General features: G+C 40.2%; 1 protein-coding gene across 1 annotated transcript in view; it reads right to left on the bottom strand.

The window, feature by feature from the left end:
• Nucleotides 1-21,795, bottom strand: part of SV2C (synaptic vesicle glycoprotein 2C) — a 351,290-nt gene that overhangs the window by 167,773 nt on the left and 161,722 nt on the right. The window contains exon 2 of the mRNA XM_006873293.1: nucleotides 5,904-6,084. Coding sequence (XP_006873355.1) covers nucleotides 5,904-6,084 — 181 coding nt within the window. The remainder of the gene's footprint in view (nucleotides 1-5,903; nucleotides 6,085-21,795) is intronic.

Consider the following 21,795-nt stretch of genomic DNA (forward strand, 5'->3'; position numbering starts at 1 on the left):
GTGGAGTCAGTTCCGACTCATAGTGACCCTGCACAGGGTTTCCAAGGCTGCAAATCTTTACAGGTGCAGAAAGCCTCATATGTCTCCCGTGGAACAGCTGGTAGTTTCGAACTGCCGACCTTCAGGTTAGCAGCCTGATTCATAACCACTACGCTATCAGAGCTCCTATAAAACAAGGACATATAGACATTTCATATATGTGCTACCAAGTCAGTTCTGACTCGGAGTGACACTGTCTAGGGTTTCCAAGGAGTTGCTGGTAAGTTTGAACAGCTGACCATCTATATACATATACAGATAAAATATTTTGAAGAATCACAGTTAATGGTGCTCATTTCTACAAAGACAAGGTATTCTCATTACTATAAAATAATACAGCTAATGAAAGAATATTCCAAATAGCTCTGAAGGATGACTTTTTGAGGCTCCATTCACAGATTATTATTGGTGATTTTTAGATTATTATACCATGAATCACTATTCTTTCTCTTACAACATAGACGGGCACATTTAAATTTCATTTTAATTTCTTTTGTTGTTATATTTTTCTCCTGACCTTCATACTGTACAGTACTCCAGACCCTCATCAAGAAGCACCCAACTCTGACATTGTCTGGCATGCAAAGCATTATCCAAAGCATTTTCATCCCAAGCATTATAATTAACAGTGACTGGAAACAAATAATTTAATTCTGGGGCAAATGAAAATGAATCCATGGTGCCAAATCCATTTCCCATCTTTGTGATTATTTGTAACATACGAGTGGAGATCAGTGCCTGGTTTTGGTGTGAGATTCACTTAGGGAAGTGAGAAGCAGATGAGTAATTGGTCATGTCCTCTTTCTCACTCCCACAAAATGCTGCTGTCCCTGGCAGGAAATTCATTCTTTGTACTGGATAGAGTTAAAGTCACGCAAGTTTTTCTGTTTCTAACCCAAGCCATGGTATGTTCAATAACCTCATGTGCATGTGAAAGCTGGACAGTGAATAAGGAAGACCATAGAAGAATTGATGCTTTTGATTTATGGTGTTGGAGGAGACTATTGAAAGTGCCATGGGCTGTCAAAATAATCAGCAGATCTGTGTTGGAAGAAGTGCAGCCAGAGTGCTCCTTGGAGATCATAATGGCCAAAGTTCATCTCTTATGCTTTGGACATATTGTCAGGAGGAACAAGTTGCTGGAGAAGGATATCATGTTTGGTAAGGTGGAAGGTCAGAGAAAAAGAGGAAGACCCCCAACGAGAGGGATTGGCCAAGTGGCACCATCGATGGACTCAAGCGTGACAACAGTAGTGAGGTTGGCCCAGGATCGGGCAGTGTTTCATTCTGCTGTGCATAGGGTCCCTATGAGTCTGTACTGACTGGATGGTACCTAACAACAACAACAACCCAGACATATTTATGTTTCTAAGAAGATATGATTATGACTTGGTGGGGTGAATTAAGAGGAAAGCAAATTTAGAAACAATGAACTAAAAACAGCTCTTAGTCTCAAACAAGATCTCCGTCCACTCTCCTTTATCTGCAGAACCAGGAATATAATCCAGTACTGCAAAAGATGCATCAGCAATGAAAGAGATACAGCAATGGGAAAGCTGTGGCATCTCTTGACAGGTTAGTTATATTAAATAGGCAACAGAAACAAAACCCCCAAATCTGCTGCCTTTATGTCGACTCTGACTCATGGTCATCGTATAAGACACAGGTTATGAATCTTTACAGAAGCTTCTAGGGAGCACCTGGTAAATTCAAACCACCAGATTTACAGTTAGCAGCCCAATGCTTAGCCAATTGCGCTACCAGGGCTTCTTAGATAACAGATTTGTTTAGTTTAGTGCCATTTAGCCAGTTCAAGTCATAGTGACATTATATTCCAAGAAGCAGCTAATAGATTTCAACCACCAAACTTGTGGTTAGCAATCTAATGCTTATACTACAGTTTCACAGGAAATGGAAATCTTGGCTTCTCCTATGGCAGGAATGAATCATACTATGAACCCAACTCACTGAGAAGGTCCTTTAACAAACAGCACCCAATATCACCTGTTCTCCACCACTTGTCTGTCAGTCTGTAGTATTGTGGTAGATTGTGTGTTGCTGTAATTCTGGAAGCTATGCCACTGGTATTTTAAATACCAGCAGAGTCACCCACGGTGGACAGGAGCTTCCAGACAAAGACAGACTAGCAAGGAGAGATGGACTACTTCCAAATATTTAGTCACTGAAAACCTTATGAATAGCAGTGGAACACTATCAACACCAGAATATTGAATACTGAAGCGTGATGAAGAGTATTAGAATAGTGTCAGATATAGTACCAAAAGATGAGCCCCTCAGATTGGACGACACTCAAAATTTGACTGGGGAAGAGCTACCTCCTCAAAATAGAGTTGACTGTGATGATGGGAATGGAGTGCATAGCCTTTAGGATCTACGTTTGTTGATGGGGCATAACTCAAAATGAAGAGATACAGCTGTAAACATCCATTAATAATCAGAATAGGGAATGTACAAAGTATGAATCTAGGAAAATTGGAAATTGTCAAAAATGAAATGGAGCACATGCACATTGGTATCTTAGGCATTAGTGAGCTGAAATGGACTGGTATTGGCCATTTTGAATCTGACAACCACATGGTTTACTATAGCGGGAATGACAGATTGAAGAGGCATGGTGTCACATTCATCACCAAAAACAACGTGCATCAGGACTGGAGGAAGACTCATCAATGACCTGTGATATGCAGATAATATAACCTTGCTTGCTGAAAGTGAAGAGGACTTAGAATACTTATTGATGAAGATCAAAAACCACAGCTTTTGGTATGGCTTGCACCTCAAAAATCCTAAGCACTGGACAAATAACCAACATCCATAAAAGATTGAAGTTGTCAAAGACTTCATTTTGCTGGGCTCAACCATCAATACTCACGGAAACAGCAGTCAATAAATCAAATGACATATAGCATTAGGCAAATCTGCTGCACAAGACTTGTTTAAAGTGTTGAAGAGCAAAGATGTCAATTTGAGGACTAAAGTGTGCCTGACCCATGCCATGGTATTTTCAATAACCTCATATGCCTGGTGAGTGCTTTTGGAAGAAATATAGCCAGAGTGCTCCTTGGAAACTAGGGCCAGACTTGTCTCTCATACTTTGGACATACTGTCAGGAGGGACAAATCCCTGGAGAAGAATATCATGTTTGGTAAAGTAGAGGCTTGGAAAAAAAGGGGAAGAACCCCAAAAGATAGATTGGCACAGTGGCAGCAGCAACAGGCTTAGGTGTAGCAACAATTGTGAGGTTGGTCTAGGACAGGGCAGTGTTTCCTTCTGTTGTGCATAGGGTCGCTATGAGTCGGTGTGGATTCAATGGCACCTAACAACAACAAGGAGACCTGTTCTTCAGGTATCTCAATTTACTCAGCAGTGAGATCTACTGCAGCCTCTAGAATCTATCATCTAGAATATCTCCCCAAGGCAGCAGTGTGTGTGCCAATCTCCACAAAGCTCTGTGCAACAACACTCCCCTCTATTGAGGAGACACTCCTTTTCTCCATCCTTACTATACAAATTAGTGAGTCTTACCATTTTTTTAAAGGAAAAAATACTTTCATACTTTCCAAACTCTCCAATAGCTTGGTTTAGTAGAACACACTATCTTTTCTCTAAGGAAAACCTCTTTAAATTTGGGTAAGATTATCTGATATTTGCAAAGTGACCAGTATGTTGTAAATGAATATCAAATGTAGTATATGAGAAGGTATTGCCACTGTGTGCCCTTCTGTTGATTCTGACCCTATATCAACCCTAAAGGGCAGAGTAGAACTGCCCCATAGGGTTTCCTATGCTGCAATCTTTATGAAAGCGGATCACCAGATCTTTCCACTGGAGGGTTCAAACCACTAATATTTCAGTTTGCAGCTGAGTGCTTAACCATTGTATTATCAGAACTCCACAGGAGGAGGAGATATTGTTGTGTTAGTGTTAAGTGCCTTTGAGTCAATTCTGACTCACAGAGACCTTGTACATGATTTCGGAGATGCGACTTATGAGTTTAAACTACAGTCCTCGCAGTTCAAATCGACCTTGCAGTCCAGTGCTTATTCTATAGCGCCACCCCAGGACTCCAGGAGGAGGTATGTTGTTGCTGTTATGTGCCGTGGAGTCGGTTCCGACTCATAGCGACCTTGTATAGGGTTCCCGAGGCTATAAATCTTTATGGGAGCAGAAAGTGGAGAAATCTTAATGAGCAGAAAGCCTCATCATTCTCCTGAGGAACAGCTGGTAGTTTCGAACTGCTGACCTGAGGTTAGCAGCCCAATTCATAACCACTATGCTACCAGAGCTCCTTAGAAGGAGGCATAGCAAGATGAAAAGAAGACGTTAAAAAAAAAAAATCTATGAATAATCAACAATCTCAGCATGTGCACAAATCTTGCAGCAGAAAAATGATATCAATATAAAAATTAATTTGGATGATTTATAAAGTGATCACTTAGTTTAAATAGAGGCATCTTAGTACCCTAGAAGTAACCTAGGTAGTTATCTGAATCCCTTCTAGTATTAGTAGTTTTACTTGAATTTTAACGTAGTAAAGGAGCTCTGGTAGTGTAGTGGTTACGAATCGGGCTGCGAACCTTAAGGTCAGTGGTTCGAAACTACCAGCTGATCCGCGGGAGAAAGATGAGGCTTTCTACTCCCGTAAGGATTTACACCCTCGGAAACCCTGTACAGGGTCGCTATGGGTCGGAACCGACTCGACGGCACTCAACAACAACAACAACTGTATATAATAGCCTCCTGGTATGGTGCTGTAGGATCAACACTGGACTGTCAGCCACAAGGCTGGCAGTTCAAACCCACCAGGTCCTCCTTGGAAACCCTATACAGGGTCGCTATGAGTTGAAATAAACACACCGGCACTTAACAACAACAACTGTATGTAACTAAGACAAACACATTGCCATTTTCGTCTTGGAAAAAATGTGTTCTGCTGAGCAGGTATCAATACCAGCAGCAACCATAACTGATATGCTTCTCAAATTCATAACCCAGGTTTGTCTCCTTCATTATCTTCATTTAGTTTTCTTCATTTTATATTTTCCCTTTAGATTCCTTTTATGCTGGAAACCTAAGAAAGAAGGTCTCTAATGAAAATAAAAGTTTTCCAGCATGAACAGGAAATTTTTTACTAGTTTTTTCTCCTTATTAAAGCAGAGTTCCTCATACACTCCTGATCATATGAACTGAATTTTCCTAAGCTTAGAATTCATTTAGTACAATGCTACATTTTCTTTAAAGAAAATGACTGCATCATTGGATCATTGGTTATATGATGCCATTGCACTTGGTTAATAGCACAACTTTGATTAATTCAACACAAGTTATGAATTTACAAAAAAAAAAGCAAAACTAACCAAATGTACCTATTACATTTCAAGAAGCAGCCTTTATACCTAATTAAATATGGTAAATTGACATAGATCAATAAAGTGACATTTATTTGAGATGCTCTAATCCTGAATGGTTTGAAATTTTAATCACTTCATAAAAGGCAGGACCAGAGCAATGTTTTGTGTAAATTAAATATTCAGAAGCAAACATCATTTATGAAAGACTTCTGCCACAAAAAAACAGCGTTCCAATTAACATAATACTTATTTCCTGGAAGATAATCATTAAAATAATCAGCCCAAACAACATGAATATGTTCCCTTCTCTTCTGGATTTAAAAGTGGATAATTACCTATTTCCAAGAATCAACATTATGACTCCTAAGACTGGGAAGAAGATAGGGAAAAAGGTATAATAAGTGATCATTCTGGTGAAGATGTCCTCTAAGTGTGTGTGCCAGTTATGAAGAGTAAACATATTATCATAAAATATGAAGGAAAAAAGCTTACCCGAATCCAGAAAGCAAACGACAGAAGAGAAAGAAGCCATAACCTTGGACAAATGATGAGAGGAAGGCAAAGAATCCGTTGACAGACATGCAAATCAGAAGAGACTGTTTCCTTCCCACTTTGTCTGCCAGTCCTCCCCAGAAGAATGCCCCCACCATCATCCCGAGGTATACTATGCTGCCTGCAACACAGAGAAAACAAAGAAACACATCAGTGTTTGGGAGTAAATGACACACATAGCAGCAAATTAACAAGGAACAACATACATTTCAGCATTTTGCATGGAAACAATTTCCTTTAAAAATATATGAGGTCAATTTGAACCACAAGATAGGCAATTCAAACCCACCAGCTGCTCCTCAGAAATCCTGGACAGGGTCGCTATGAGTCAGAACCGACTTGACAGCACTTAACAACAACAGCGACAACAATCATCTTTCAAGCTGGAAAGTAAACTTTGTGAGTTACCTTTGACTGCCACAACTGATTGATAGCAAAGACTTAAGGGAAATCATTTGCTCTACCATTTCCTCCTATGGAAGAAACAGTGGTCATGTTTACTCAGCCTTGTGGAGGTAAGTATACCTGGGCAGGACTCTCCACACAGAAAAATAATGTAGTTTGACTCACTATCATGCCATGTTGGTCTGAACGCTCAGCTTAGCACTATGGAAATGCCAAAAATGGAACCTAAGTCCAGAGCTCCCAGGACAAAGTGGATCCCTAGCCGTCACATATCTGTCTGTAGTAGACATGGATCAAGACAGGAATTCTTCCTTTCTGGTAGTGTAGTGTTTACAAATTGGGATGTGAACTGCAAGGTCAGCAGTTCAAAACTACCAGCTGTTCCGCGGGAGAAAGATGAGGCTTTCTGCTTCTGTAAAGATTTACAGCCTGGCTATGTACAGGGTCGCTATGAATCGGAACCAACTCCACAGCACACAGCCACCACCACCACCAGTCTCTCTTGAAGAGTCCTGGTGTGGTGTTGTGGGCTAATATGTCAGACTACAAAGTAGTTTGAACTACAAGGTTGGTGGTTCAAGTTCACCAGCTGCTCCTTGGAAACCCTATGCAGGATCGCTATGGGTAGGAATAGACACAAATGCACTTAAACAACAACAGTCTCTCTTGAAAGCTTTCGCCCTTCCTTGGAAGTTAGGGAAGGTGGGTTTAGAGATTATAAGAGTTTATAAAATTATAAAAGATTATAAAAATCATAAAATAATCTGTAGACTATTTTCTTTTCATGACTATAAAATATTCTATGTTCATAAAAATATTTTATATTCATTAAAAAAAAACAACTCTTTGGAGTCAGGAGTTTAAAGAGAAGGGAAATAGTTATTAATATGCTGAAAAATAGCAAACTTAATGTGGTAGAGTTTGCTCCTATATCGGAAATGAGTGGAAAATAAGAATTAGATGGAGGTGCTCTTGGGTGACTTTGTGAGTATACATTTAATTTTTACTATCCAGGATTCTTTTAAAATACCAGATCCACACAAACTCTGTCCAGAATTCGTCTCATAATGAAATGACAGTAGGTGTGCAAATGTTTGTTTAGGAAGACTCCTAAAATGGTGTTTAGGGGAAATGTTGTATTAAGAAATTGTTCCAGCTTTTGTTATATCTGCAAAGTAAAATCAAAGGAATTACTGTTTCGTCTCTCATCCTTTCAGCTTTTCCATTTGATTCACCAAAGTACCATGGAAACCATTCATTTTCAAGGGCACAGTCGAGATACTCCACAGTATCAAAATAACAACAAAATATCAGTTTATTGCTTTGATAGTTTGGGAAATATCCTGTTCATCCTCAAAAACCATGCTTTATCCATGGTTAAGAGATCAATATAAGCCCCAGAAGAAAAACACTTGGCAAGGTCTCATGGCACTTAGACCAATGAAACAAGGAGGTTGTTTTACAGATAGCTGAGTACCAGAGCTACAAGGAATGGTGAATAGTGGAACAATTGTAAAAGTCAACATAAAATCTGACTTTTTTATTTAGAGTGGGAAGCTGCTACAAAGAAGACGGTAGCCACCTTTTGCCTGGCTGTGGATGATATATTGTTATCTCTACTATGGTGCAGACTGTACACAGATAATTCTCCTATATAAAGAGATTGTCCAATAGGTGTCCGGAAGATGATTTAAAGAATATATGAAACCCCGGTGGTATAGCGGCTAAAGCGCTCAGCTATTAGTCAGGAGAAAGATGAGGCTTTCTGCTCCCGTAAAGATTTGCAGCCTTGAAAACCTTGTGCAGGGTCACTATGAGTTGGAACTGACTCCACGGTACTTAACAACAACAAGTTTCTTCACAATAAATGTTTGTGTTTAACAATGTCCGAAAATCAGAACATGAGCTGGCATAAATCAGAAGCAGTTTCTGGCTGCTGCAATCTAAAGACTTGGGAGTCTTTCTTATAGCTCCAGCTCCAAGAGTAAAGTCTACCCACTCCAGTTGCCAAAACCCCAGGATGAGACACTATGGCACCACCAGTCTAAGACCTCTTGTGTTGTTGTTCTTGGTGAGTATCCTCGAGTTGGCTCTGACTCACAGCAACCCTGTATAGGGTTGGCCCACCATAATTATTCTACTATAGAATACAAAGGGAATACAAAGGCAAGATTTCTGCATATAATCAACAACCATTAATTGTTATTCAATGTTAATAGCAAACAACAGCAACTGTTGCTACTTTCACTGACTGAGCATCTCTTTGTGTCAGGCATTCTGCAAGAAACATTCCATACATTTGTTCATTTAATCCTACATTGTTGTTGTCATGTGCCAGCAAGTCGGTACCGATTCATAGCCACCCTATGCACAACAGAACAAAACTGCCCAGTCCTGCGTCAACCTCACAATCGTCGCTAAATTTATGCCCATCACTGCTGACACTGTGCCAGTCCATCTCATTGGGGATCTTCCTCTTTTTCTCTGACCTTCCATTTTGTCAAACATCATATCCTTCTCCAAGGACTGCTTCCTCCTGACAATTCTACAAAGGTGGTATTATTAATGGAGTCATGGTGTGGTGCTGTGGGATAAAGTACTGGATCACAAGGTCAATTTAAACTACAAGGTCTGTGGTTCAAACTCACCAGCTGCTCCTTGGAAACCCTATATAGGGTCACAGTGAGTAGGAACTGACTCGACAGCACTTAACAACAACATATTATTATTATTAACCTATTTCACAGATAAGGAAATTGATACTCAGAGGTATTATATAATTGCTCTAACAGATAATAAGTGGTAAATTTGGGTTGTGGAATTATAGCTCTCTGGCTCTAAAGCCAAAAAAATCATCTCAAAACTGACATTCAGCTGGAATGCACCAGACTCAATTTCCCTGGTCCCTCCACTGGGACCCTCTGGACTAGCCTTTGATCCAGCAACGACAAGGTTAAAACCTGGCAAAACAAAGCAAAGCCTAGTGCTATAAAAAGTTGTCTGATTCTCAGCATACTCATATGTCTGTTGTTAGTTAGTTATTTTGAATCTTGCAAAGTACACAAGTGGAAAACTAGGAGTTAGAAAAATGGTGTCTCTAAGTGTTCTTGTGACATAACTCACTCCTCACTTATTGCTATAGATAGGTTCCTAAGTCCGGGTTGTTCTGTGAAAATCTGCATTATGGGAAAATAAGGGATGACCACATCAGATCACACAAGGGAGCCCACAGAATGGGAAGAAATCTTTTGCAATGAATGACATATCAGACAACAATGAGATATCATCTCACACCAACAGTAAGAGTGAAGTTCAAAATGCAGAAGACAATAAAAGCTGGTGGGAATGCAGGGGGCCGGGGACCCTCCTATGTTGCTAGTAGGAATGCAAAATGATCCAACCACTCTGAAAAACAGTATGTCACTGCCTCAGAAAGTTGGAAATAGAAATACCTTATGATCCAGCAATTCTTCTACTTGGTTTTTATCCACAAGAAATACAAGCAATAACATGAGTAGATATATACACATCAATGTTCATAGGAGCACTATTCACAACAGTAAAAAATGGAGACAGCCTAAATGCCCATCAATGGAAGAATGGATAAACAAAGTTTGGTACATCCATGCAATGGAATATTATGCTACCTTGAAGGATAACAAGGGAGATGACTATATTACTACATAATTGCCAAATTACATCATTACTTAATTGCCAAAAACCAGTCAAGTTGACACTCAGCCTTAACCCTCATAATCAGCATTCCTCTTACTTCACATCTCAGCATTTGTTACAGCAATGTGCAAAACAGTCAGATACTAGATTAGTTTTACTATAGTTGTAAATGGAAACTATCAGTTAATAGCATAGTCAACAAATGAGGAGTAAGTATATACACTTAATTTTTTTTAAATTTACAAGCTTCTTCTTCTTTAAAATCAGACACCTACAAAGTATCCCTGAAGCTTTTTCAGGATGGAATGACAATAGGTGCTCAACTTGGGAGTCTCTATGGGGTGCTATAGGATCAGCACTGAACCTAAAGGTAGGCGATTCAAACCCACCAGGTGCTCCTTAGAAACCCCATATATGGTCGCTATGAGTTGGAACCTATTGGACAGCACTTAACAAAAACAATATTAAGTGTAAACCAGGACCCAGGTAATGTACAACAGGGGTCTTTTGCTGGCTATTTGTGCCTCTGGTGAGAGACAAGGGGCCAAACACTTAACCAGTGTCCTTTCCACCCCTTCAGGTTGTTATAACTCACTGGTCTTCACATTTTTTGATTACTCTGGCCCCTGAAGACATTTGGATTTCCCTGCCTCCCTCCTAGCTTCTGATGGTTCTCAGTAATTTTTGGCATTCCTTGACTTGCGTCGCTCCAATTCCTGTCTCTTATCTTCACATGACCATCTTCCCTCTGTATCTCTGGTTCTTCTCTTTTAAAAGGATACTGCTCATATTGGGTTAAGACCAACCCTACTCCTGTATGACCTGGTGTTAATTTAACTAATAATATCTTCATAGACACTATGTCCATACAAGGTCATGTTCATAGGTACTAGCATATCTTTTTTGGGTAAAAAGTTCAATTTATTATAAGGGGTCACAGATGAAAACAGCTTGGTGGGGCCAGAGTAAAGTGGAAATCTAATCCTTTGCTTAAAAGAAAACAAAATATCTCCCTTGAGGATAACTGTAACTCTGCACTCAACAATAAGAAATCCAAGAGGAATGGTGTGCCTTCAATCTTTGTCATTACCTTCTTCTGGAGAGTTGCCTTCAGCCTCACTTTCATATAGGTGACAACTTCTCTATGATGAAAATCGACACTTAAAAGTCTCACTATTGATGTACAAAAATTTCCCCATTTAGCCTTAGTAAGTGGACATAGCTCAGAGGTATAAAAGAAATCAAGTTGACCTTGACTTCTTAATATCTGTGATGGAGACAAATTAGTGGCTTGTATGGAGGACCGTAGAAGAATTGATGCCTTTGAGTTATGGTGTTGGATGAGAATATTGAAAGTGCCATGGGCTGCCAAAAGAACCAACAGATCTGTGTTGGAAGATGTGCAGCCAGAGTGCTCCTTAGAATCCAAGACGGCCAAACTTCATCTCTCATACTTTGGACATATTGTCAGGAGGGACCAGTCACTGGAGAAGGATATCATGTTTGGTAAGGTGGAGGGTCAGAGAAAAAAAGGAAGACCCCCAAAGAGATGGATTGACCAAGTGGCAGCATCGATGGACTCAAGTGTGGCAACAGTAGTGAGGTTGGCGCAGGATCAGGCAGTGTTTCATTCTGCTGTGCACTGTGCATAGGGTCGCTATGGGTTGGTACCGACTCGATGGCACCTAATAACAACAACAACATCCCTACCCTTATGATTAGCATCTTGTACTTAAGCTACTTGAAAACAAAAGAGTTTAAAAACAACATTTCTGAAAGTATTTTGGATATGAAGGATTAAAGTGATAAAGACCCACTCTTCAATTCTTTTAGATATTCCTATGAATATAGTTGTTAAGTGCTGTTAAATCAGTTTTGACTCACAGAAAACCTATAAAGGATTTCCGAGGAGCAGCTGGTGAGTTTGAGCCACCAGTCTTGTGGTTCGAAGTCCAATGCTTATCCTACAGCACTAGAGAAAGCAAAAAAAAAAAAACAACAAAAAAAAAAACTCCTACAAAATTATAGAAATCTTTGGTGGTTCTGACTCATAGCGACCCTGCATAGAGTTTCCGAAGCTGTAAATCTTTAGAAGAACAGAAAGTCTCATTTTTCTCTTGCAGAACCGCTGGTAGTTTTGAAGTGCTGACCTTGAGGTTAGTAGCCTAACTTGTAACTACTACGTTCCCAGAAATCCTTATAGAAATCCTTACTAAACAAAAATATCAGAATGTAAAGTTAGTGTTTCTCCACATGCCCTCCATCTAGTTCTATATATTTTTGAAGCAAGGGTTCCCATCTCTCTAATCCTTTGCTAATTCTGTACCCTTCAATATACATGCCAAAATGGCAGTTTGGGCATCCTCAAATAACTCACATCATGTTCCCTGTCAATGTAAGTTTGGGGACCAAATCAAAAGCTGAAGGGGCAATATCAGGGCTGTCGTGCAGATGGAGTAAGAATTTCCAAGGAAATTCTCATAGCCCTTGCTACCATTTGAAGAATTAGCAGATGGACTGTCGTGATAGAAAATATTATTCAGTGCAACTTTTCTGGCCTTTTTCGTGCCAATGCAGTTTTCCATTTTCTTAAAACATCTTCATAATAAACCCCTGAAATGATCATATATCCTTTGAGAAAATCCATCAATATTACCTCTTGTTGTTGTTGTTAAGTGCTGTCACATCAATTCCAACCCATAGCAACCCTGTATAGGGCTTCCAAGGAGCAGCTGGTGAGCTTGAACCACCAACCCTGCAGTTCAAATGACTTTGCAGTCTGTCGCGTTAGCCTACAGTGCCACACCAGGACTCCAATATTACCTCTTAGCTATCCCCAAACACAATTGCATGCCTTCTGAGCTGATCTATCTGCCCTGAATTTCATTGGTTCAGGAGATCCCCTCAGATCCCCTACTTTTCTGGACCTTTTTTTGTTTGTTTGTTTAAATGCACCTTAATGAGACTACAGTTAACGTGTTACTGTGAGAATTTGTCTGCAGTCAGCCACTGATACCAGAAACATGTTGAAACATTATTTTTTGGAATAAAGTCATGTATGTATGAGCTGGAACTCCAGTAACACTACTTTTTGAGTCTTCCTCCGATATGCAATGGAATTTCAAAAGGTTTGTAGAAAAAAAATGGAATGAAAAGATAATGGAATTTTTCCATGGACTTTTTGATTTACTTTCATATAAAAAAATAAACATATCTAAATGACAAAAAATTCAAACCTTATGGTGATGGTGGTGATGTGCCTTGGAGTCAGTTCTGACTCAGTAAATCTTTATGGGAGCAGAACACTTCATCTTTCTCCTGCGGAACAGCTGGTAGTTTCAAACTGCTGACTTTGAAGTTCACAGCCTGATTTGTAACCACTACACTACCAGAGCTCCTTTCAAATCTTATAGAAATACATCAAACGAAAACACAATTCTCTTCTACTCTGGATCATCTCCCCAAAGGTAACTATTATCATTTCTGTTCCTAGTTCTTCCAGAAAGTTTGTTGTTAAAAGGTAGTGTCCAAGCAGATCTGACTCACAGTGGCCCTATATACAACAGCACAAAAAACACTGCCTGGTCCTGCACCATATTCAGATTTGTTGTTACTCTTGAGCCCATTACTGCCACCACTGTGCCAATCCACATCATTGGGGGTCTTCTTTTTATCTGGCCCTCCACTTTGCTAAGCATAATATCATTTTCCAAGGACTGGTCCCTCTTCATAATATGTCCAAAGTATGAGAGATGAAGTGTTGCTTCTAAGAAGCATTCTGGATGTACTTCTTCCAACACAGATCTGTTTGCTCTTTTGGAAGTCCATGGTGCTTTCAATATTTTTCTCCAACACCATAATTCAAATGCATCAATTCTTCTACGGTCTTCCTTATTCAATGTCCAAGTTTCACATACACATGGGGCCATTGAAAATAGCATGGCTAGGGTCAGGCGCACCTTAATCCTTAAAATGATGTATACATAAATAAAAATAGATACCTTACCCTTTAAAATATTACCTATTTCCCTACTATGTTTAAAAATTTGAAACTGAGCAGGCCACAAATAAATCACTGTCAGAATTTTAATAACTATTTCAAAATACATATATTTCAGAAAAAGATTCACTATCAACAATAAGGGGGAAAGTAACCCTAAACAGTTATTTCTCCATCTGGTATGACTACTGTGTTTAAAATTAATATAGCCGAAACTCCTTCAAAAGGAGGAGTGTTGTCGTTAAAGGCCGTTGATTCGGTTTCAACTCTCAGATACCCCGTAGTCTGGTATGACTACTGTGTTTAAAATTAATATAGCTCAAAAGGAGGATTGTTGTTGTTAAACGCCGTTGATTCGGTTTCAACTCTCAGATACCCCGTACAGGGTTTCCAAAGATCAGCTAGTGAGGTTTGAATCACCAACCTTGTGCTTTGCACTCCACTGCTTATCCTACAGCGTCACAAGAGTGCATTTAGTGTAAAATTTAAAGTAGTTATTGGACATCTACTATGCTTGACTTTTCTTCAGGGACTGAAAATACAAGGATAAGTAAACCACGATCCCTGGCTTTTCTTGTTAGTTGCCGTCAAGTGGATTCTGACCTTATGTATGTAACAGAACAAAATGTTGCCCAACCTTGTGACGTACTCAACAACATTGGTACGTTCAAGCCAGTTGTAGCTATTATGCCACCTCATCTCATGGATAATTTCCTTCATTTCGCTGAACCTACTTTTTTTTATCCAACTTCTTAATCCCATACTTACTCTAAGCTAGGGGAGCATGGTGGCTCTGTAGGATAGGCACTGGATTGTGAACCACAAGTGTAACAACAGTTGTGGGGATGGTGCAGAACCAGGCAGTGTTTATTTCTGCCATGCACAGAATAGTTTTGAGTTGGAACAGACTCCATGACACCTAACAACAACAACAACAACAAGAGCCTCCCAGTGTAGGGACCTCAAATCCAAAGGACATACTGTAGTCCTGGCTCATCTTGCTTGGTGGTAGAAGCCCCCACTTTATTGCTCACATCTCTCTCCTTTTATGTTTTGCAAGATAAAAGGTGTTACAGCCCACACCCTTGGGAAACTCCCTGACATCAGATCAGGGTTGTGATAGGATTAAGGGTATTGCAGCCCACCCTTAATCCTTTTATTGGCTTATCACATTAGATCCCATCATGGAGGAGATCATCACATAGTTAGCTGCCACATTACATCATTACAAAACTGCCAAATGCTGAGAACCATGGCCTAGCCAAGCCGACACATATTTTGGGGGTCCCTGCAATTCACTTTGAGGACTCAAGTGCACCTTACCTAAACCATAGTATTTTCAATCATCTCATGTGCATGCAAGGAGCTCTGATAGTGTAGTGGTTACGAATCAGGCTGCAAACCTTAAGGTCAGCGGTTCGAAACTACCAGCCGCTCCACAGGAGAAAGATGAGGCTTTCTACTCCAGTAAAGATTTACACCCTCGGAAACCCTGTACAGGGTCGCTATGAGTCGGAACTGACTCGACGGCACTTAACAACAACAACAACATATGCATGCAAAAACTGAACAATGAGTAATGAAAGCCAGAAAATCTGTGCATCTTGAATTATGGTGCTGGAGAAGAAAAGTCAAAGAACAATGAACAATGAACTGTCAGAAGGACAAAGAAATCTATCTTGAAAGAAGTCAAGCCAAATGCTCCTTAGAATTCAGGATGGTTAGACTTCATCTCTCTTACTTTGAACATGTTGGCAGAAGGGACTTCTTTCTGGAGAAGGGCATCATGCTCGATAAAGTGTACAGTCACCAAAAAAGAGGAAAATTCCCAATGAGATGGACTGACACAGTGGCGGCAACTATGGACTCAAACATGACATTAGTTCTGTGAATGGTGCAGGGCAATGTTTTGTTCCACTCCCCCATGGGGCTGCTATGCATCAAACTGACTAGTGGCACCTAACAACAAAATTAAAAATAATAATATAAAATCTCAAATTTAAGACTTGTCTCATTGAATGTTTTCATTGTGCTGAGAAGTGAACACATTACTTAAGTAATGAGTATTGAAGTGAAGGATAAAAGTAACTGTTTTTCATCCAATGTACTATCTTTTATCTTCCATACCATTAGCCATTCTGAACTCTGGGTCAGGCAGCAAATAACTAAGAGCCTGGACTCTTGGAACAGACATGTAGGTCTGAATCCTCCCTATACCATGTCTTTGCTGTGTGATCCTGGGTAACTAATTTAAGTTCTTTGTGCCTCAGTTTTATCCTCTGTATAATGGAATTAATAATACCTAACTTATAGGAGGTAGGTATTATTACAAATTGGGCTGCTATCCTCAGGGTCAGCAGTTCAAAACTACTAGCTGTTCCACAGGAGAAAAACGAGGCTTATTGCTCCCGTAAAAATTTACAGCCTCAGAAACCCTGTACAGGGTCGCTATGAGTTGGAACCGACTCCACGGCACAACAACAATATAAGTTAGGTATTATTATTCAACTCTGCAGTTGTAGTGAATAAGGAAGACCGTAGAAGAATTGATGCTTTTGAGTTTTGGTGTTGGAGGAGAATATTGAAAGTGCCACGGGCTGCCAAAAGAACCAACAGATCTGTGTTGGAAGAAGTACAGCCACAGTGCTCCTTGGAAGCCAGGATAGCCAAACTTCTTCTGTCATACTTCGTACATATTGTCAGGAGGGACCAGTCGCTGGAGAAGGATATCTTGTTTGGTAAGGTGGAGGGTCAGATAAAAAGAGGAAGACCCCCAGTGACATGGATTGGCAAAGTGGTAGCATCAATGGGCTCAGGCGTGGCAACAATTATGAGGTTGGCCTAGGATCGGGCAGTGTTTTGTTCTGCTGTGTATAAGGTAGCTATGAGTCGGTACTGACTCGATGGCACTGAACAACAACAACAACTTACAGGATGTTTAAAATATTAAATGAAATAAAGCACTTCATACTGTGTGAGATACAGAGTTTTTCAATAAACAACTGTTGTTGTTGATGTTGTTATGTGCCATGGAGTCGGTTCTGACTCAGCGACCCTGTACAGGGTTTCCAAGGCTGTAAATCTTTATGGGAGCAGAAAGCCTCTTCTTCTTCCCATGGAACAGCTGGTAGTTTCTAACTGTTGTCCCTGAGGTTCGCAGCCTGATTCATAACTACATTACAAGACTACTATTACTATAATTAAGGAGATCTGGTAGCGTAGTGATTATGAGTCGGGTTGCTAACCTCAAAGTCAGCCGTTCAAAACTACCAGTTGTTTTGTAGGAGAAACATGAGGCTTTCTGCTCCCGTAAAGATTTATAGCCTCAAAAACCCTATTTAGGGTCGCTATGAGTAGGAACCAATTCCATGGCACACCACCACCACCATTACTGTAATTATTATAACAGAAATCCTGGTGTGGCACTTTAGAATGAGCACTGAACTTTAAATCACAAGGCCTGTGGTTCAAATCCACCAGCTGCTCCTCAGAAACCCTATACAGGGTCACTATGAGTAGGAATCGACTCAACGGCACTTAACAACAATTATTATAATTGGAGTCCTGGTGTGGCATTATAGGATAAGTAGTGAACTGTTAACCACAGGTTGGTGGTTCAAACCTACCAGCTGCTCCGCAGAATACTTATATAGGGTCTCTAGGAGCTCTGGTAGCGTAGTGGTTACGAATCGGGCTGCGAACCTTAAGGTCAGTGGTTCGAAACTACCAGCCGCTCCGCAGGAGAAAGATGAGGCTTTCTACTCCTGTAAGGATTTACACCCTCGGAAACCCTGTACAGGGTCGCTATGGGTCGGAACCGACTCGACGGCACATAACAACAACAAATGAGTTGGAACCGACTTGGTGGCCCTTAACAACATTATTATAATTGGAATCCAGGTGTGATATAGGATAAGCACTAGACTGCTAAACGAAAAGCTATCTGTTCAAAGCCACCAGTTAGTTGCTCCTTAGAAATCCTAGACAGAGTTACTATAAAAGGGAGAAAACAAAAATGGTGATGGAAAAAGAGACCACAGGAAGAAAATGAGAGGGATCTGAAATGGAATGTTGTTGTTAAGTGCCATTGGTACTAACTCAGAGACCCTGTCTAGGATTTCCAAGGAGCGGCTGATGGGTTTGAACTACTGACCTTGTGGTTTAAACTGACCATATGGTCCAGTACTGTATTACAGCTCTTGGTCTTCCTCTGCTTAAACTCTGAAAAGAAATCACCTGAAAAAGCCCTAGAAAAACACTTGAATGCTCTTTTTTTAACCATATATCTATATCTATATCTATATCTATATACATATATACATACACACACATTTTTTTTGCCACCTGAAACTTTAAATATGTAAATAATAACCTCTCACATTTTTCAGTTATTATTTTTAGTAGCAACCAGTATGTGTTCCTATGGTCTACACTTGCAGACTTTCACAAAAGCAAAGAAAACATTAAAGGTATATATATGTACAAGGTCTGTGTGTGTGTGTGAAGGGGATCCTTTCTAATTTGCATTGAAGAATATTTACAACAAAAATCATCTCACCTTCAATAAAAGGAACAGTAAACATCAGATGTAGTCGAAAGTACCTCTGACTTTTACATTTGCGAAAGTTGCCATTTAAGTTGTTTGGCTCAGACATAGACTGATACTAGCTGCTTGTATAGACAGGTAATGCTGTATCAAGCTACTACTTCTTACTACTGCTTCTTTCCTAAGTCTACCTGGGCACTAAAGAGTATATAAAGGCACAAAGACACTTTAATTGAATCCATTGAGGAAACTGTGGAAGGACCACAAGTCACTCCTTAGAAACCCCAGACAGAGTCACTATAAAGTAAAGAGAAAAAGGGAGAAGACACAATGGTGATGGAAAACCAGATGAGGTACAATCTATTCTCCAATAACTTTCCTCACATGGCTAGTATACTGTGTGTCCATTGGATACCACCAGTTGCTGTCTAACTGACCTCAGTCCAAGATGACCCCAACTTGGGGCGACCCCATGGGTGTCAGAGTAGAACTACATCCCATTAGGGTTTTGATGGCTGATTTTTCAGAAATAGATCACCAGGCTTTTTTTCTGAGGTGCCTTGGGAAAAATTGAGGCACCAACTTTTGGATTAGTAGACAAGCATGGTAACCATTTGTACTACAGAGGGACTCCATTGGATAGGGGCAAGATATACATTTTTTTTTTTTTTTTTTCATTCATGCATGCCTCTACAGGCCTAAAGGAAGTAATCACAACCCACTTGCTTTCCACAACAATAATAAAAAAAAAACGCAACTCTTAGACATTGAAAACATTATCACAAGTTGTTGTGTGGTGTAACCACAGATATCAATTATTGATTTCACATTGATGGCATCCCTGTCTCTGAAAAAGTTCCCACCTCTAAGCCCTATGCTCAGGAAAAACGCTAATTACTGATCCAATGGATCATTAACTCCTATCTCTGGATGAACTCTTGCAGTAAGCCAGGTATTTTGCAAGGTATGATGAAGAGAGGGAGGAAAGAAATAAAGAAAGAGCCTCTCAAGAAGCTCTGACTGCCCATCTGAATCATCTGGAGAGCTTTGACAACAAAAGAAAGCCACCGATGCACAAGTGACAGTCAGAGGTTCTGCCACCGATACACAGGCAACAGTCAGAGATTCTGGTCTGGGGCTCAGATTCAGTTGACAATATTTTTTAAAAACTTCCTAAGTATTTTTATATGCAGCTGGATCTTTGAATGCTTGGTTTCCTAGAAAATAAAAGCATGCAAAGAATTAATCAGTACAAAATGAAGCTCATGCTGTAATTAAGGTGCTTAAGCGGGGGTTAACAAAAGAAATGAACTACTTAATTCATCCTAGGGAGCTGTGAAAAGCTTCCAACAGAAGGTGACAGTTGTGTTGGGTTTTGAATGATGAATAAGGATTAGCCAAGGGGAAAGTTTAAAGGAAGGGAAGAAGGTCATGTTCAAAGGTTTGGAGGTGTGTCAAGACTATGGGTAAATCAGGGTACATGAAATGGAGAGTTCATGAACAGATCTAGGAAGGAACAACAAAGGAAGAGATGGCAAACAAGCTGGAATCAACCCAAGGAATTTATCCTTTGGGTTACTGAAAAACAGACTTGACATCATCTATACCTGGAAAAACTGTAGGGGGATAAAGACTCAAGGCTGGGACTAGGTTGAGGTACCTGAATCACCTGGGGCCCAAAATTTAAGGGTGTACTCACTGTCAGGCACCAGCTCTGTACTTGTACAACCCTGAGAATGAATGCCTCCTTAAGTCTTGTACACTAGGCACCTCATTCCCTTCCCTGACTTCAGTCCTGGCCCTGGGAAGAGCATTTTAAGAACTATCACTGAGAAGAGAATTCCAGTAGCTCAAATAAGAAATGATGGCAGCTTGATCTAAGACAGAGAGTGGTCTTGGAGAAGTGGGTGAAGGCCTGAGATATTTTTTGCAGTCAGAGTTCTTGTAGACTGATGGGTGAGGCCAAGGAAAAGCTAAAGTTCACAGTGAGTATTCTGACTTGAGATGGGTTGTGAAAATGGCTAAAGAAAGGGAATACAGGAGGAGGACAGACCTAGCAGAGCGCAAGTTTCAACAAGTGAAAAAGACGTTCACATCAGCACCTCTCATGGATACTCTTTATCAATAGGGCTGAATAAGGTAGTATCACACTCAAATCAATAAAGCCATGACCAATATAGCAGATCATCAGAAAATGTTTCATGAAGGAAGCAAAACTTGCACAAGTAGGCTATGAGTAATCAGAGGATACAGAGATGACATTTTTGCTTCCTTTCAGGTATACCAAATAGTGGTTACGAATCGGGCTGTGAACCTTAAGGTCAGCGGTTCGAAACTACCAGCCGCTCTGCGGGAGAAAGATGAGGCTTTCTACTCCCGTAAAGATTTACACCCTCGGAAACCCTGTACAGGGTCGCTATGGGTCGGAACCGACTCGACAGCACTTAACAACAACAACAACAAATAGCAACAGCACGTTGAAGGACAACAAGGACACTGACTGGAGTGGATAGGATGGGTGAGAAAAGGTGTAATTATACTAAATGATGATGGTGGTTGTGTGCCATCAAGTCGGTTCCAACGCACAGGCACCCTCTACAGGCTATAAATCTTCACAGGAGCAGAAAGCCTTGCCTTTCTCCTGCAGAGTGACTGGTAGGTCCTTGTGATTAGAAGCCCAGCTCATAGTTCACTACACTTGCTGCCAGGGCTCCTTAATTAGACTAAATAAGTATGAGACAAATCTTTAGCTCTCAAGCTAAGACACTACAAAATCAATTGCATAGACAATGGGAAGCCATTTGTAGGTTCCCAGACGGAAAATTCATGTATTCAAAGCCCTAGTATGAAAGACCAAGACCAGATAGTAAATATTTTTAGCTTTTCAGGTACATGGACTCTGTCTCAACTATTCAATTCTGCAGTTGTAGTTTGTTGATGTAAAGTGCCGTAAGTCATTTCTGACTCATAGCATATACTGTTTCCTAGGAGTGGCTGGTAGGTTTCAATTGCCAATCTTGCAGTTAGCAGTTTAGTGCTTATCCTACAGCACCACACCAAGGCTGGGCATAGATAATAGAAATGAAAGGGCAGGGCTGTGTCCCAATAAAACTTTATTCACAAAACAAGCAGAGGGCCAGATATGGTCTGCAGGCTATAATTTATGAATTCATGCTTTTGGGGAAAAGTTTGGCTAAAGCAATGCT

This window comes from Chrysochloris asiatica, unplaced genomic scaffold, assembly GCF_000296735.1.
Source record: "Chrysochloris asiatica unplaced genomic scaffold, ChrAsi1.0 scaffold00234, whole genome shotgun sequence".
Lineage (NCBI taxonomy): Eukaryota > Metazoa > Chordata > Mammalia > Afrosoricida > Chrysochloridae > Chrysochloris > Chrysochloris asiatica.